Below are 14393 nucleotides of genomic sequence, written 5' to 3' on the forward strand. Positions count from 1 at the left end.
AAAAAATTATGAATAAAAAAAAATGCTTTATTTGTTTTTTTATTTTAAGAGAATGTTAGCGGTAGCACTGATTGGTTATTTTATTACTTATTTTGTAGCATGGAACGCCCCACTTTGTAAATGTCCATATTCTTGCAGTTTTTGGCTTCTCTGATGCACTATGTGGTCTTTAAATGCGAAAAGGGCTGCATAAATACTTATTTTTCTGTTTTACAGGACATGGACTTTGAATGCACTGGATAGTAATTAATGTGAAATATCAAAAAAGAACCAGATGAATAAATAGAGAATGTATTGGACATTTTAGAACAGAAATGTATTTATTTCAGTTTAAATGCATGAATTTAGTGAATTGTTTGCTACTAATAATGTAATTCCAGTTGAAGCGTTTCCTCCGTGGCTTACCTTGGTGTTGGAGTAAATCTGTTTCTCGAGGCGTCTGATCTGAGCGAGGTGCTGCCTCACTGCCTCCTGCAGATGCAGGATGCTGCTGCGCTGCTCTTCTGGGTTACTGGAAATATCCAGCTGGAAACGAACCCGCTGCTTTTTCTCACTGTGCTCCTGAACACGCAGTACACAAAATAAAGTCATAAGATGGGCAAAGAGAAATGACCATAACAGGAATTGTCTGGAGACCATTAGTCAGCGGGTGCTCCTGCCTACCTTGCGCCTGGGCTCCACATGCAACAGTAAGTTGTTCACGATGTCCAGAATCATAGCGTACTGAACGGGGTTCGTGGAAATCTCTAAATCATGGTGAATGAGAGTGAAAGTTTCCACAGCACCTAAAAGAAACAACAGGTCTGACAATTCCTCCTAAAAACAGCATGTCTTAATTTTTTTATTCCAGTGTTCACTTCTGTGATCAGACATACCCGCCTGCTTTTTCAGGAGGTCCTCTTTCTCGTGGTTGTTCCTCATCTCTGGAGGCTTGATCTGCGTGGCCAGCTCGGGGTTGATGTCATGACTATAACTGATGTAGTGCATCCTGCAGCTGCAGCGTGAGATGATACGCTGAACCTGCTGAGACTCGTTCACCTGTGCAGGCTGGTTCCAGTCTGCAAAACACAAAATCTTACGGTCTGATTAGAGCGTAATAAAATCTAATCAGATTATACACTAATTGACACGTGCTGATCTTCTCATTTCACACTGCAAACAATTTGAAAGATGTATTGCCTAAGAAAGGTAGTTTAATAGCACAACCTGTACATTTGTGTTTTAAACGTTACCCTTGGGGCCCTGAGAAGGTGAACATAACCTGTGGAGGTATTTCCTCACCTGTAGTTGTGCTAACCATTCCTCCCACCGCCTGGCCGCTCTCCATCAGCTCCTGCACTGAGTCCAGGTTACGCTCCCTGTGCTCCTCTATGTTTTTCACCTAAATGCAAAAAAATGCGAAGGAATTAATGAAAGCGTTTTTGATGTAGCTCACTGATTAAAGAGGTTACAAGAACAAAAAAACTTTACTATTTTCTTTGATCATCTAAACAAGTTCTGTCAACAATGACCTTTACAACCTCACAAGAGGCCAATATGGACATAACAGCTATTTTTGGTTTTAATGAAAATATTATGAACTAGAACCTATAATTATTTCTGACTGTTCCTTAGGTAAACATCCACAACAGCTGCTTGAACAGGTCTGGGTATTATCCTTTTAACTTGGAGTATTTTGGGACACTAATGATGTGATGGCATAAAGCGTTTTGCAGGACAGACAGAAAGCAGAGGTCCACCTCTCTCTCCGACAGCAAGCAATGCATGAACAGAAATGAAAGTGTGCTTGCATTGAGAACTCAGGAGGTCATCTTCCTTTATGCGTCTTTCTCAATTTTATAATTGGAAGGTAGGTTCAAATTATAGGTTTGTTTATGCTTTCTACAAACAAGGTAGATGAGAAAAGACACATTATTTGTGTATTTTAGATATATCCTCTTATCAGAAGAATAAATGCCATATTATTATTTAAACCAATGATGTCAGATGAGAAAAAGAACAAAGCAATTTGGCCCCAGTAACCAGAGGAACCTACCTAGGATTTGAGGTGAGGCTTTCAAACCCAAGATAACTATACCAACTGTCAAGCATGGTAGTGGTAGCTTAATGCTGTGGGGCCATTTCACTTCCAGACGCAAAGGTGAATCGCATAAAGAGAATAAAATAATGAAGTAGGAAGAGTATTAGTAGTTCTTCAATATGAACAGCTAGATAAGCTGAAACATGGCCACACATCCAAACTGGCCTTCAGTAATTAAAACAAACTTTCTGCCGAGCAGAACTTACTGATGGGTAGAAAACTGTGTTGCACATTTAACCACATGTTGGTGGTTAAATTCCACCCAGAATAGAGTGTAGTCTGAATAAATCACTTAAACACCAACTTTATTGTGATATTCATGCTGATGAGGCGACTGTGGCTCAGTAGGAAGAGTAGTTGTCTTGCAATCAGAAGGTTGTGGGTTCGATTCCAGCTTCCTCCTGCCATATGTCAATGTGACCCTGGGCAAGGCACTTAACCTCAAGTTGCCTACCGATCTGCGTATCGGTGTATGAATGTGTGAGCGTTAGTGAGTGCGATTGGGTGAATGTGGCTCTAGTGTAAAGCGCTTTGAGTGGTCTGTATGACTGGAAAAGCTCTATATAAGTTCAGTCCATTTACCATTTATGAGTGAGGTATGTAAAACTCTAACCTGAAGTTTATGTTTAAAGGATTTAAAAATTGCAAATTAAACATTTTGTCTAAAATTAGAAAAAGTACCAGCAAGGTTTGTACATTTATCAGAATAGCCACTAAAGTTCTGCCCTTCAATCACACACAGTAACGAGAATGACCTCTATTAAAGCAAGTATTCTTTTCAACACACAACCAAAGTATTACCGTTTTTTTTTTTAAACAGAGCAGAGCCTACCTCCAGCCACAGCTGCCTGTCCTCTTTTTCCGAAGGATTGAGCTCCATGGTGGCAAAGTACTGCATTCCATCCAGCAGACACGTCCAGGTGGTCTTCTGCTTCAGCGTGTCGCTGTACCAGGCCGGGTGGTGCTCACACTGCAGCAGTTGAGCCTTGGCTGCAGACACTAGGACACAACCTGCTGTTTCTGTGCCGCGCAGCATCATCTAGGTGAAGACGAAAATACATTAAACATGGTGCCCCCACTCTGTTTGTCTCAGTTGTTGTCTCCTTGGGGCAACACACAGAATCAGCAGGCAAGGCAGCATACAACGGCCCGGTGACGCCGGTTGTATGGCAGCCCCATTTCTGTTAGTCTGCCCCAGGGCAGCTGTGGCTACAATGTAGCTCACCACTGTCAGTGTGTGAATATGTGAATGAATGGGTGGATAACGGATTTTATAATGCTCTGGAGCCCTCGGACTTGATAAAGCGTGCAGGCCATTTACCATTTACGCCCGCTTGTCGTTAAAGTAAATTATTGTAAATTTTTTAAAATGGTGTGATTTGGAAAGTTATTTTTGTAGCCCAAGAATAGCTAATAAAAAACCGTCCATCAATTTATGGCGGGAAATTTAAATAAAACCTAACTAAAAACAGGGACAGAGACAGGGTCATAGACAAACGGATGAATGGATGGACAGAGGAACAGATTGGACAAACTAATGGATGGATTGAGGAACAAACAGATGAGGGGACAAATGGATGACTGGACAGGCAGATGGAAGACTGATGATGTCGGGACAAATGGAAGGAAGAGTGGGCCTGAACCCAGCATCAGTGGGATTACCTGACAGTTGACCAACTCTATAAACCAGTTGCGGTTGAACACATCATCAGTCTGACAGGCTGCAATGCCGAACAACTGGTCGCTTACTCCAGAGTCTTCCTCAGAAAACACCACAAACTTGTCCGTTTCCTCAATCAGTTTCTGCAACATTGAAGTTCCTACAAAATGTAAAGAAACACAAACAGGTGAGCTGTTCCTGATTCCTGGCAGAGATCATACACGTTGAGGAATACTCACCTTCAATTTGGCTTTTCTCTACTCGATTCACAGTGGCAACAACTGGAGTCACAAGAGCTGTGGTCGGAGAGTAGTTAGAGGGAGAGCGTTTGAGTTTCTTCATCTGCAGATGTGTGTCAATCTTCAGACCCTTTAGAGCTTCAGTGGAAAGATTCCTCTTCAACACAGACGCCTTTTTATAACCATCATACAGCCCAAAGGCAATGTTTCTGTTTATGGTTGTCCAGGAAGCACGGAGGTCCACGAGGCGCAGTTTGTGAGTGTAAGGCGCATTTGTTTCATCTGTTGGGTTCACTTCCTGTCAGAAATCACACAAAAAAACGAGTCGGTTTCTTCGTCCAGCTAGGATGAAAAATATATCTGAACTCCACTCTTTACCTCCTCCACGCGGTTGCTCTGTCGCTGGTAGCTAAGCGATGACAGGCTAAGAAGATGAGTCTTCTTCACCTGAGCGTTATTCTGGTGGTCAGCCGTCTCGTCCCATGTGGAGGCCATCAGGTGAACTGTGACCTGAGAGAGCTCACTGACCATCTGAGTCACATTCCATTCAGAGATCAGCCTCCTCATCACAGTGCCAGCTGACAAACGACACAGAAGAATCAACTTTTAAAAAGATACATTCATGTGCAGAGTCTAAGTAAAGAGAAATGCCTTTTCTACATCCCATGACGATTTACCCTGTGGAATAAGTCTCTGTGTCCCCCGAGTAAAGACGTGGCCTTTGTTGCACTTCACTTGGACTCCTCTCTGCTGTGCAAAGGAAGCCCAATAATGCACCTGAAGGATACAGAATATGTACATGAATGGAAAAGAAAAGCAAAAACCCTGATAAAAAAGCCCGATGCGGGTCATGGACTTCCAGTCAACCAATTCCGCATATCCGCCATTTTTTTTTCGTCACTGCGATTTTGTAGTCCAGGTTCCAAGTATGCCAAAGCTGCGAGTGGATAAGTCTGAATGTTCAGTTGTTGGATGTATTAACAGCCACAATTCATTACACTGTCCCCCAGCACCAGAACCTCTTCGAAGTGCCAGGTTAAATTTGGTTTGTCATGGAAATGTTCCCACATCAGAGAGGAAATTCCTCGTCATCTGCACAAAGCACTTTAAGGACAAGTGACTTCAACTACCTGAATTCATTGTGTTGATATGATGCCCTGGCCATTTTTTTGATAGCAGTAGCATCGTGCCCTCTGCTTATGTTAGTGCTGCTTTTAGCTCCTTGAGGACAGAACCGTACTGCATGTTTTAAATATCATTACACAAAAAGGGTTTTGCATTGTTTTCCCGTTTTTGTCTTGTTTCTGTGCTACTAGATAATTCTATCTTTGTTATCAAACTACAAAAATGGCGGAACAGGTTAATGTGGAGTGCTCTTTAAAGAGACGGCACCAAAACTAGTTGCTCTCAGACACACCTCAGAACAGGGGTCAAAGTGGAGCCTGTGTAGCTACATTAACAAGGAATTCAGAGCAAAGCATTGCAGTTTCACTCTATATAGACCACAACTGAATGATTTAAGTGTGAAAAGGAAGGATTTAAACGCATGATATGTTCCCTTTCAAGTGCTGTGAATGAATTGGGTTTTAAATGAGGATTTAGAAAAATAGAGATTTCAACACTGTACAAAATAATCATGACAATCATAACTTTCACCATCACTGAGCAGCGCTAAACCGAGCTTAAATTCAGCTGTTAAACAAGAAGACGCTACTGTTGTCAGGCAGCTGACAGGAAATAATAAAAAGCTTACTTGTAGTTGTGGGAAGGCAGCTGTGTAGGACATCTGTTTGTAGTGCTGACCAAGCTTTTTGCGAACCGGCCTGAGGCTGTGGAAGAGCTTGCCTCTGCAGATCGGTCGGGAGACGCTCGTCCAGGTGGCCCAGAAGTTCTGCATCCAGCGCAGAGTGCTGCTGTACAGCAAGATTTGTGGCTCGGGCAGTTCTAAAAGACAAGAAATACATTAATGCCGTCTTTAACATGCTATAGCTTTGCCTTTGAGGTCTGATGAGTTTAACACACGCCTGTAGAACACAGGGTTCGTACACTTTCCCACAGTAAAGTTCAAGTGTTTTCAAGGTACATTTTCAAACCTTTCCAGCACCAAATTTCAGAGCAGTCTGTATTTCTGTGCGCCTTTTTTTCATTGAGTTTTATAACCACGGCACACACAGCGTTCCCTATATGAAGCGAGCCTATCAACAATCTAAAATTAGTCAGTGGGACACGGTTTTGTGCTGAAAGCAGGTCTGCTTCATAGCAGTGCCAGAGGACGCCGCCAGTTCAGCGGCTGGTCTCCTTATCAGGGGATGTCTACTGCTCACACGTCGGTATTACGAAAAGGAGCAAACCTTCTCTGAGTGGCAGCGAAACTTTCTGAGACTTCATTAAAGGAAAATATTTTGTGCCTTTTACGTAAAAATATCAAACTGAGATTTTTACTCAAACTATTACAGTGCTCTTCTTTATTACAGAACTGTGCAGTTAGAATATCAGGCACTTTCAAGGACTTGAAACAAAAGTCAAGCTATTCCCTACCTTGAAAACCCTTGTTAAAATTCAAGCATTTTCGAGGATTTCAAGCACCCGTACGAACCCTGAGAAGAGTTCTGACTGAGGTCCATTGTAATGGAGAGGTTGAGGTTTTCAGAGCGAAAAGCTCTGTAGGAGTCATGAGATTGTCCTGAGGTCACATCTGCAATGTTCTCCACACTGCAAACCATGACAGCATGGTGGTCGTGGGGGTTGCCATGGCAAAGCCACTGAAGGTCAAGGGTCATACACAGGTTGGGCAAGTGCAGGAAACGGATATCATCATACCTAGCATGGAAAAAAGGGATTTTCTTCATTAGAATCATGTTTATAAATGTTGGAATCAATTTTACTCTAAGCATCAGCGCTTACTTTGATGCTGTCCTGACGTTTACATCCAAATTTCCTTTAAACACAAATTGGCCAGGATTCCAGTCAAAGTTCAGCGTGGTCCATTCCCAATGCAAGTTTTCAGTTGTGTTATAAGGATCCTGGAAGAAAGCAGACTGGGCTTGAATGTCTTCAGTTGGATTCAGCATCAGTCAGGTCAGAGTTAGGAAAAAAAAATACATAATCAAAATCCTTGTTGTTTCACCTCTGTAGCCAGCTGATGCAGGTTGGCATGCTCGATGTTCATGACCCAGCGTCCGTGCAGGAGCAGACGGCTTTTATCCCACCAAGCTAAAGGCGGAGACGGATCTGCTGTGGGTTTGGTCAGCAGGTCTACTGACTGCCCTATCAGTGTCCAGGCAGGGTCCCAACAAGGCCCCCACACAATGGTATACTGAAAGATGTTGGCTGCAGAAAAAGCAATTTCATGAGAACCATAAAAACAGAAGAAAAGGTTATGGCTTCATTCTGTTCTGACTATGACGTTTTTGTGCTTGAACAGGGATTATCTACGACTATAACAAAAAAATGGGGTGCACTAGTTTGCACTAGTTCATTTTTTATAAATATATATCCTTTCGAGTCCACACCGGTGACATTGCTTCTAAAGTTAAAGTTAAACTTAACCCATGTCAAAGAATAACTCTACCCCTAGACACATTTTGAAAAATGCCACTGAAGTGGGCAGTGCATAGTGTGGGGATGAGCAGAGGGGGATAAGCGGGGGTGTGCTGAGCCAGTGGAGGAACAATTCCAACTCCTGATTCGCTACGGTGGCGTATCAGTGTGTGATGGTTTTATACCCGAACGCAGGGATAAGGATGTACCAAGCTGTACCGTTTAAACCAATAGGAAAATTCAACTGCAGTAACCACCGTTCAAACCAAAGAGGGCAGCACTAAGAGAATTAACTTTGTGACAAGCAAAACAAAAAATGTTTTATCTTTGATCTGAAAATAACAGTTTGAAAATGCTGACAGGATTTATAAAAAAAATAGCAGAGCTTACATTGGAAATCATAGTAGAACTTAAGTGGAGGCATGTTTCTGTGGACCGTCACATCTCCCCATGGAGCTCCTAGTGGGACAGTCTGCTTGCGATGAGCCCTTGTCTGTCCATCCTGCTCTGTCCCAACCAGACGCCCCGACAGCTCCCACTGCCGGATCTCAAACAGGTAGCGAGGGTAGTCTCGAATTCGCACTGGCAACATAAGAAACAGTGGCAAAAAATCAGAAAAATGACAAATGAGCTCGAAATATTTTGTTTTTTAAAAATTATATAGGCTTACCAAAAAAAGTTTCTAGCTTAAACTTGATAGCACGACACCACTGAACCACCAGAGGGAGTCCATCTCTGGGGAAGGGGCTGATCCTGTCGATGTCTCTCACCTGCTCTCTCACCTTCTCTGGACCATGAAAGGACTGATCAGAAAGGAGGACAAGCTCCAGGTCTGACACAGTCCACGTCAGCAGAGACTTCCTCATTGGTGTGTTTGCATAGAGTAGCCGTGAGCGCTGAATGTAAATCTCTATGTGCTTTTTCTCTAATGAGCTGTACAGCTCTTCTATTTTTCTGGCAGGCAAAAGTTCTCCGTGCTGCTTTCTAAGTTCTGCTACTTTCTTATCCAGAAGCTGCAGACGCTTTGCGCTTTCTTTACTCTCATCCTTCATCAGCTCATAGTTGTCTCTCAGCTTGATTTCAAAGATGTCGTCCAGGAAGACAAATGAGAACTGGCTGATTTTGAACACAAGGTCAGGAGGCAGGTGTTGCTCTGAGGTGGAGGTCCGACTGTGTGGGAGATGGAGAGTCTTTAACCATTTCTGCACACTGATAGCCATGTCAAAAGTGTTGGAGAAATTGTACTGGTAGGGGAACTCGACAGATAAAGATGGACAGGTGAGTACCCAGACTCGGTTGTGAGAAGTGGTTAGGAAAGGAAACGTGTCTCTGTGCAGCTGCATCTCAGTGAGCTCATCATGAGTCTCCACATCCAACTTTTTAAAAGAGACTATGTCGTTGCCGTCAAAGTTGAAGATCAGCAGAGGGGAATGTATGTGTATGGAACCAGCATGTTTTGAAAGGGAGAAAGCATCGGTATGCAGCAGGATATAATTCCTCTCACTGACGTGGGCAGTTAAACAAGTTGACCCCATTTCAACACGTACAGACAAGCCTCTGCTCTGACCCAGCAGACCTTCACCGTCCTTTTCCTTCTCTCCACGGAGCATACACCAGCAAGCCTGAGCTTCGGTCATGTGTTGAAATAAAACCATGTGGTCTTGTGGAGTCCAGTTTACAGCGAGCTCCTCTTCGCACTGAACCTGTAAAAATAAAAACATCTACTGTGTCAACATCAAAGAAAAAAAACAAACTTCTGGTGCATTTTGGCTGTGGCTCAGAATCAACTTTGCACAACCTTCTACTTCACTCAGTCAGTTATGTTCATTTCCACTGTGGAAACCAAAACAGTGCTGTCAATGTTAATGAGATCCTTAATAAAACTAGGAGGTGGAAAGCAGTCACTATAAATCCTCCAAAACCTGTTTATCTGTTCCTCTCTCACTGTACAGATAAATTTGTTATCATCAGCAAACTTGGTTTTTAATGCAGCTTTTATGATTTGAGAAAGCAGAAAGACCCCCGGCCCTCCTTGACCTTCTTGCTGCAAGGCAACAGTGCTACCAGCTGCGCCACCGTGCAGCCCTTTAACTTGAAACTCAATTTAGTTTTTGATTTCAGGATTCGTTTAAGGATTAAAAACTAAATCAAGTCACTCCAGACTTTGTGGAAATGTGGAACTGTAAAGTTAAGTTAAAGATGAAGTATAGAGGAGTTCAAGCTGAAAAAATAAGGAAACAAAATTACCAGGGCTATTTTCTCCTCCCCCCGTGGTTTATTGCAGATCTTAAAGAGTAGCTAAACCCCAAATAGATAAACTATATAAATTTGGCCTTAAGGGTGCATTATTATTATTATGTACAAATTTTGTCATCATTGACATTAATAAACTAGTTTATTGCTTCAATATTTGGCCTAAAACCCTCTTAGCGGTGCCCTCTTTGGGTTGGGGGGTGGCTACTGCAGTTGAATTTTTCTGTTGGTTACAAACGATACAGCTCGGTACATGTCTACGTCACAGCCCCTCGCTCGGGTTTAAAACCATCTCACTGAAACACACACCCGTGGTGAGTCAGGAGTTGGAACCGCAAACATTAATCAAAGTGTTTTTCAGGTTAGCATTTTGTTACCTATTAGTTAATGTAGCGTTTTAGGTTAGGTACTTAGATTATTAAGTCATATCATATTCCATGTTAGGTTTATACATTTGAACTCTCATTTGGACCTGCTTTCTGTTCTAGAAACCAAACTGTGGTAAAGAAGGGCCCCAGAAAACTACCATGCATTCTGGAACGAGTTCCTACATTAGAAGCACATCCTTAAAAAAAAGCGATTACCTGTAAGCTGGGTGTGGTGACATGGTACCAGATAGTTATTGTGGTAAGTCTGAGTACAGGGTTGACGGTTTGAGAGGTGGGGCAGCATGTTTCCATGTTCTCAGTAAGAGGTTTCACCAGAGACAAGCTCGTCCCCTGCAGAGACAATCTGGAGCTTTCTGCAGAGCTCAGGACGCTCACAGTGTCCATACGCAGAGACACACCTCCTAAAACAGAACACAGCCACATTAGATATGTTAGCCGATAGTAATATTAGTCTGCAAAAGTGTTAAAATTTGTGTCAAATTATTAAAATTAAGGAAAAAAATCAATTTCTTGTGTTTACCGATTGCTGGGTTTGACAATATTACACAAATATAAGGTAAAAAATCTAATACTCATACATAGTGAGTAATTCAAGGTGCATAGTGATTGAAAGGCACAAAAAAAAATGATTAAAAGCCATAAAATGTATTTCCCCACAAAGAAGCTTAACTTAACTCGACTGTTGTAGCCTAGTTGATGGTTTAATAAATAAAGGAAGTCTCGTTTTTGTAAGTATTTTGTAAAGAATCCTACCTGAGTATTAACAATGCGTTACCCGAAAAGTCGGGATCAAAATACATTTTTTAAGAAGCTTCTTACCCGCCACATTAGAGACTGTGAACACATTCACATCGTCCAGACAACAATCCAGTTTAAAAAGTAAGTTCGGCTGTGAGGAGGAGTGGTTTGACTTGGCTGATCTGTCAGCAGAGGGAGACTCAGGAGTTACATCTGGCAGGTGTTGCTCAGGGTCACCGGGGACATGTAGGAGGGACAGAAGGCGGGAGAGGCACAGCGCACAGGTCTCTGACAGCTCCACCTGAAGACCTTTCAGGCTGGACTCCATGTTCAGGGTCGGAGGGTGGCTGCTCAACTCTGACCGTGGTCTGTTTAAACTCCCCTGGAGCCAACAAGGGAAAATACTAAGGACTAAAACAACAATGTTCTTCTTTCAATTCTCCAACAAAAGCTCCAAGGAAATATTGTTTTTTACTAATTTTCTGTTGGTCCATTTTTTATAAAAACAACAAAGTTTGCATATTAATAACTGTTCAAATTCAGCCTTTTATCCCCTTTGCTGCAGAGTAATAAAAATACTACATTTCTGTATAATGTGGCTTGAGGAGTGTGAACTTGTGACACCAGGCCTTTTTATTTAAAGAGTGAAGGCCAAAAATCAGAACAGACAATGACAGCACGAACACATCAGGATGCAGGAAAACAAAGTAATCTAATTACACAGGTAAGCCGTAACAGTTTAAAGCATTGATGAAAAGTGATTCCTCATGATGTGCTCCTACCTGAAGACTTAAGGTGTCAAGAATTAGCGCTTCGCCCCATACATGTTTACCGGGAGGGTGAGGCGCCTGCTGGATGTGAGAGCCTTGACCCACTCTCCACCAGAAGTTGTCCAGGGACAACAAGGCCCGCTGGTGCAGGTTCTGGGACTCAGAGCTGTCTTTGTCAACTTTGAAATCGAGAAGATGCTGCAGCTCTATTAATAAAAAAAAGTTTAAGATGTTGAGCCTTAGATGTGCAACACTCATTTCGAGTTGAGTCAGCAGTGCTGTAGAACGTTTTAACATTTTCGTCATGTTACAAAAACAAACTGGGATTTTAAGTGACAGACCAACACAAAGTTGTGCATTATTGTGATGTGAAGGGGAAATGATATGAAGCTTTCAAAATATTTTACAAATACAGAAAAGAAAAGTGTGCCTTTCATTTGTACTCGTTCCCTTTTAATCAGATATCCCTCATTATAAGCCAGGGGAACCTAATTAATTAATTAATAATTAGAGTCAATCTGTATATTTTAATCCAAGCATGAACACAGCTGTTGTGTGAGGGCCTCTGGAAATTACATTGTGAAGACCAACAAATACCTGACAAGTAAGGGAAAAATTGTGAAAATGTTTAAAAAATGTCACATTATAAAACTATATAGCTTACCACCTAAACTTACAGGCAAATGAAGGAATGTATTAACCAGAGAAGCATCTAAGAGGTCCTGTCAAATCTGTTCTTTAAGGAAGAAAATGGCATAGAAATATTTTGAGGACACAGTAAACATGTAAAAGAAGGTGATCTGGTCCGGGTTTTTTGGTTTACATACAAAACGCTATATGGAGTCTAAAACTAATAAATGAACAACATTATGAACACGCCATCCCCACAGTGAAAATGGTGGCATTATGTTCTTCAGCGGGGAGGGAAGAAAACCTTTTCAAGGCTGCAAAAGACTTTAGATAAGGGTGTAGGTTTACCTTCCAACAGGACTACAACACTAAACACACATCCAGACCTACAATGAATTGGTTTAGATCAAATTCATGTGTCAGAATGGCCTAGCCAAAGTCCAGGCCTAAATCCAATTAAAACTCTGTAGCAAGATTTGAACACAGCTGTTCACAGATGATCTCTATCCAATCTGGCGGAGCTTCAGCTATTTACACAGAGGAACCGGGCAAAAACTTTCAGTCTCCAGATGTGCAAAGCTGGTAAAGACATACCGCAAAAGAAGGAAAAACAAATCATGTTTCATTTTCCTTTCCACTTCACAATCACGTTCAACCATGTGTTGGTCCATCACAAAAAGTCCCTGTTAAACACATTCAAGATCATGAGAAAATGTAAAATGGAGTAAATACACTAAAGTCACTTCCTTAAGAGAAAGGGTATAAAAAGGTATAAAATAAAAACATTAAGTGCTAAAAGCAGCAACACATTCTCTCAGTAGTGACAACTAAGAGTCATATGAGAACCATATGCTGTGTGTGCAGAAAGTACCTGCGTTAGCAGAGATGAAGCCGAGGGCAAAAGGTGTGGTGTCTCCCAGCTGCACGGATACGTTGACGTTGGACACGGAGGAGGAGATCATCACGGGAGCATCCAAGTGAGGGATACGCCTGAGGAAGAGGAGGGCGGGAAAACAAACTAATGGACTATGAAACACAGAATATAATAGCATAAACAACAGCGTGAACGATGCAAATACATGGATAAGAAAAAAGAAGAAAGAACAAGTTTAACAATTATTTTCACGGCAGTGGGGAATTTTACCAAATGCACCTTAAAAACCTGGGAACGTAAATTTGTTTGGCAACTTGCCTCTTTCTGTGGGCTTCCTTCCTGTGGACTAGCAGTTGCCATGGAAACAGATTCAACCAATGGGAGAACTCTTGGTGACGATAGTGAATGATGCAGGTGTTGACTATGAATGATCCTGAGATGTCAATGGATGTAATCTGTTTGGACAAGAACCATTAAAGCCAGAGACGTATCAGTAACACATCTACTAAGATTAACACAGACAGTCGGACTTTTCGTCACCTGCAGGACCGTCTTCAGCGTGTTCAAGCAAAGGATTCTCTGCCTGCTCTGAGAAAGGAGAAGTCCATCTGTCAATTAACAAAAAAACAAGAACGTGTTACTTATTGCTTTTCTTGTTTCAGCATCGAACTCCCTGCAGTGTGCCTGAAGGTCAGTTGTCTGCCTACCCTCAAGAAGGAGCTCCAGACTGCTCTGAGGAAAGCTCAGCTCAGGAGTGAAGCTTCTTAGGGGATGCTGCTCGTCATCACGTCCATAACACATCATCAAAGACTTCAGTGTCCAGTTCAGGTGTCTGTATAGATGGAGAGCAAGTTGCAAAAAGAAAAGTGCTTTATTCTGCTAAGTAATGACAAAGTTCAGGATACCAAGCAAGCTCCTGTAAAATGCAGACTCACCGTTTCTGGCTGTGCATGGATAGGGTTACATTTGTGTTATCAAACTCCACATTGACTTTGTGGGGAAGCAGCTGATGAAACCGTTCAACAGTCTCTGTCTGGATGAAATTAGTATTGTCGCACTCTGAAATGAAACAGGAATGGGTTTATTAAAATGCTATTTAACGCAAAGTGCATCTAAAAAGAAAATCTGATAAGCAAATGTAAATTATCCAGTGAAATACTAAATCATGTGAAACATTAACCAGATTATGTATGCTACCCGACACGGTAACCATATATCCA

The 14393-nt window shown here is 42.0% G+C and overlaps 1 protein-coding gene across 5 annotated transcripts in view; it reads right to left on the reverse strand.

Moving 5' to 3' along the window:
• Window positions 1-14393, reverse strand: part of LOC124883992 (protein KIAA0100-like) — a 28710-nt gene that overhangs the window by 9769 nt on the left and 4548 nt on the right. For 3 of the 5 annotated variants that reach the window (XM_047391545.1, XM_047391544.1, XM_047391546.1), the window contains exons 9-31: window positions 14109-14232; window positions 13881-14005; window positions 13714-13781; window positions 13492-13628; window positions 13171-13325; window positions 11682-11875; window positions 10981-11281; window positions 10357-10562; window positions 8190-9222; window positions 7910-8101; window positions 7107-7309; window positions 6884-7002; window positions 6576-6799; window positions 5733-5923; window positions 4657-4756; window positions 4358-4557; window positions 3980-4277; window positions 3743-3900; window positions 2913-3119; window positions 1282-1381; window positions 876-1058; window positions 664-785; window positions 406-561 (exon numbers count right to left, since the gene is read on the reverse strand). In XM_047391545.1, coding sequence (XP_047247501.1) covers window positions 406-561; window positions 664-785; window positions 876-1058; window positions 1282-1381; window positions 2913-3119; window positions 3743-3900; window positions 3980-4277; window positions 4358-4557; window positions 4657-4756; window positions 5733-5923; window positions 6576-6799; window positions 6884-7002; window positions 7107-7309; window positions 7910-8101; window positions 8190-9222; window positions 10357-10562; window positions 10981-11281; window positions 11682-11875; window positions 13171-13325; window positions 13492-13628; window positions 13714-13781; window positions 13881-14005; window positions 14109-14232 — 4796 coding nt within the window. The remainder of the gene's footprint in view (window positions 1-405; window positions 562-663; window positions 786-875; window positions 1059-1281; window positions 1382-2912; window positions 3120-3742; window positions 3901-3979; window positions 4278-4357; window positions 4558-4656; window positions 4757-5732; window positions 5924-6575; window positions 6800-6883; window positions 7003-7106; window positions 7310-7909; window positions 8102-8189; window positions 9223-10356; window positions 10563-10980; window positions 11282-11681; window positions 11876-13170; window positions 13326-13491; window positions 13629-13713; window positions 13782-13880; window positions 14006-14108; window positions 14233-14393) is intronic. The other 2 variants (XM_047391547.1, XM_047391548.1) reach the window with 1 other exon arrangement.

The sequence above is a fragment of the Girardinichthys multiradiatus genome, chromosome 18, assembly GCF_021462225.1.
Source record: "Girardinichthys multiradiatus isolate DD_20200921_A chromosome 18, DD_fGirMul_XY1, whole genome shotgun sequence".
Taxonomy (NCBI): Eukaryota; Metazoa; Chordata; class Actinopteri; order Cyprinodontiformes; family Goodeidae; genus Girardinichthys; species Girardinichthys multiradiatus.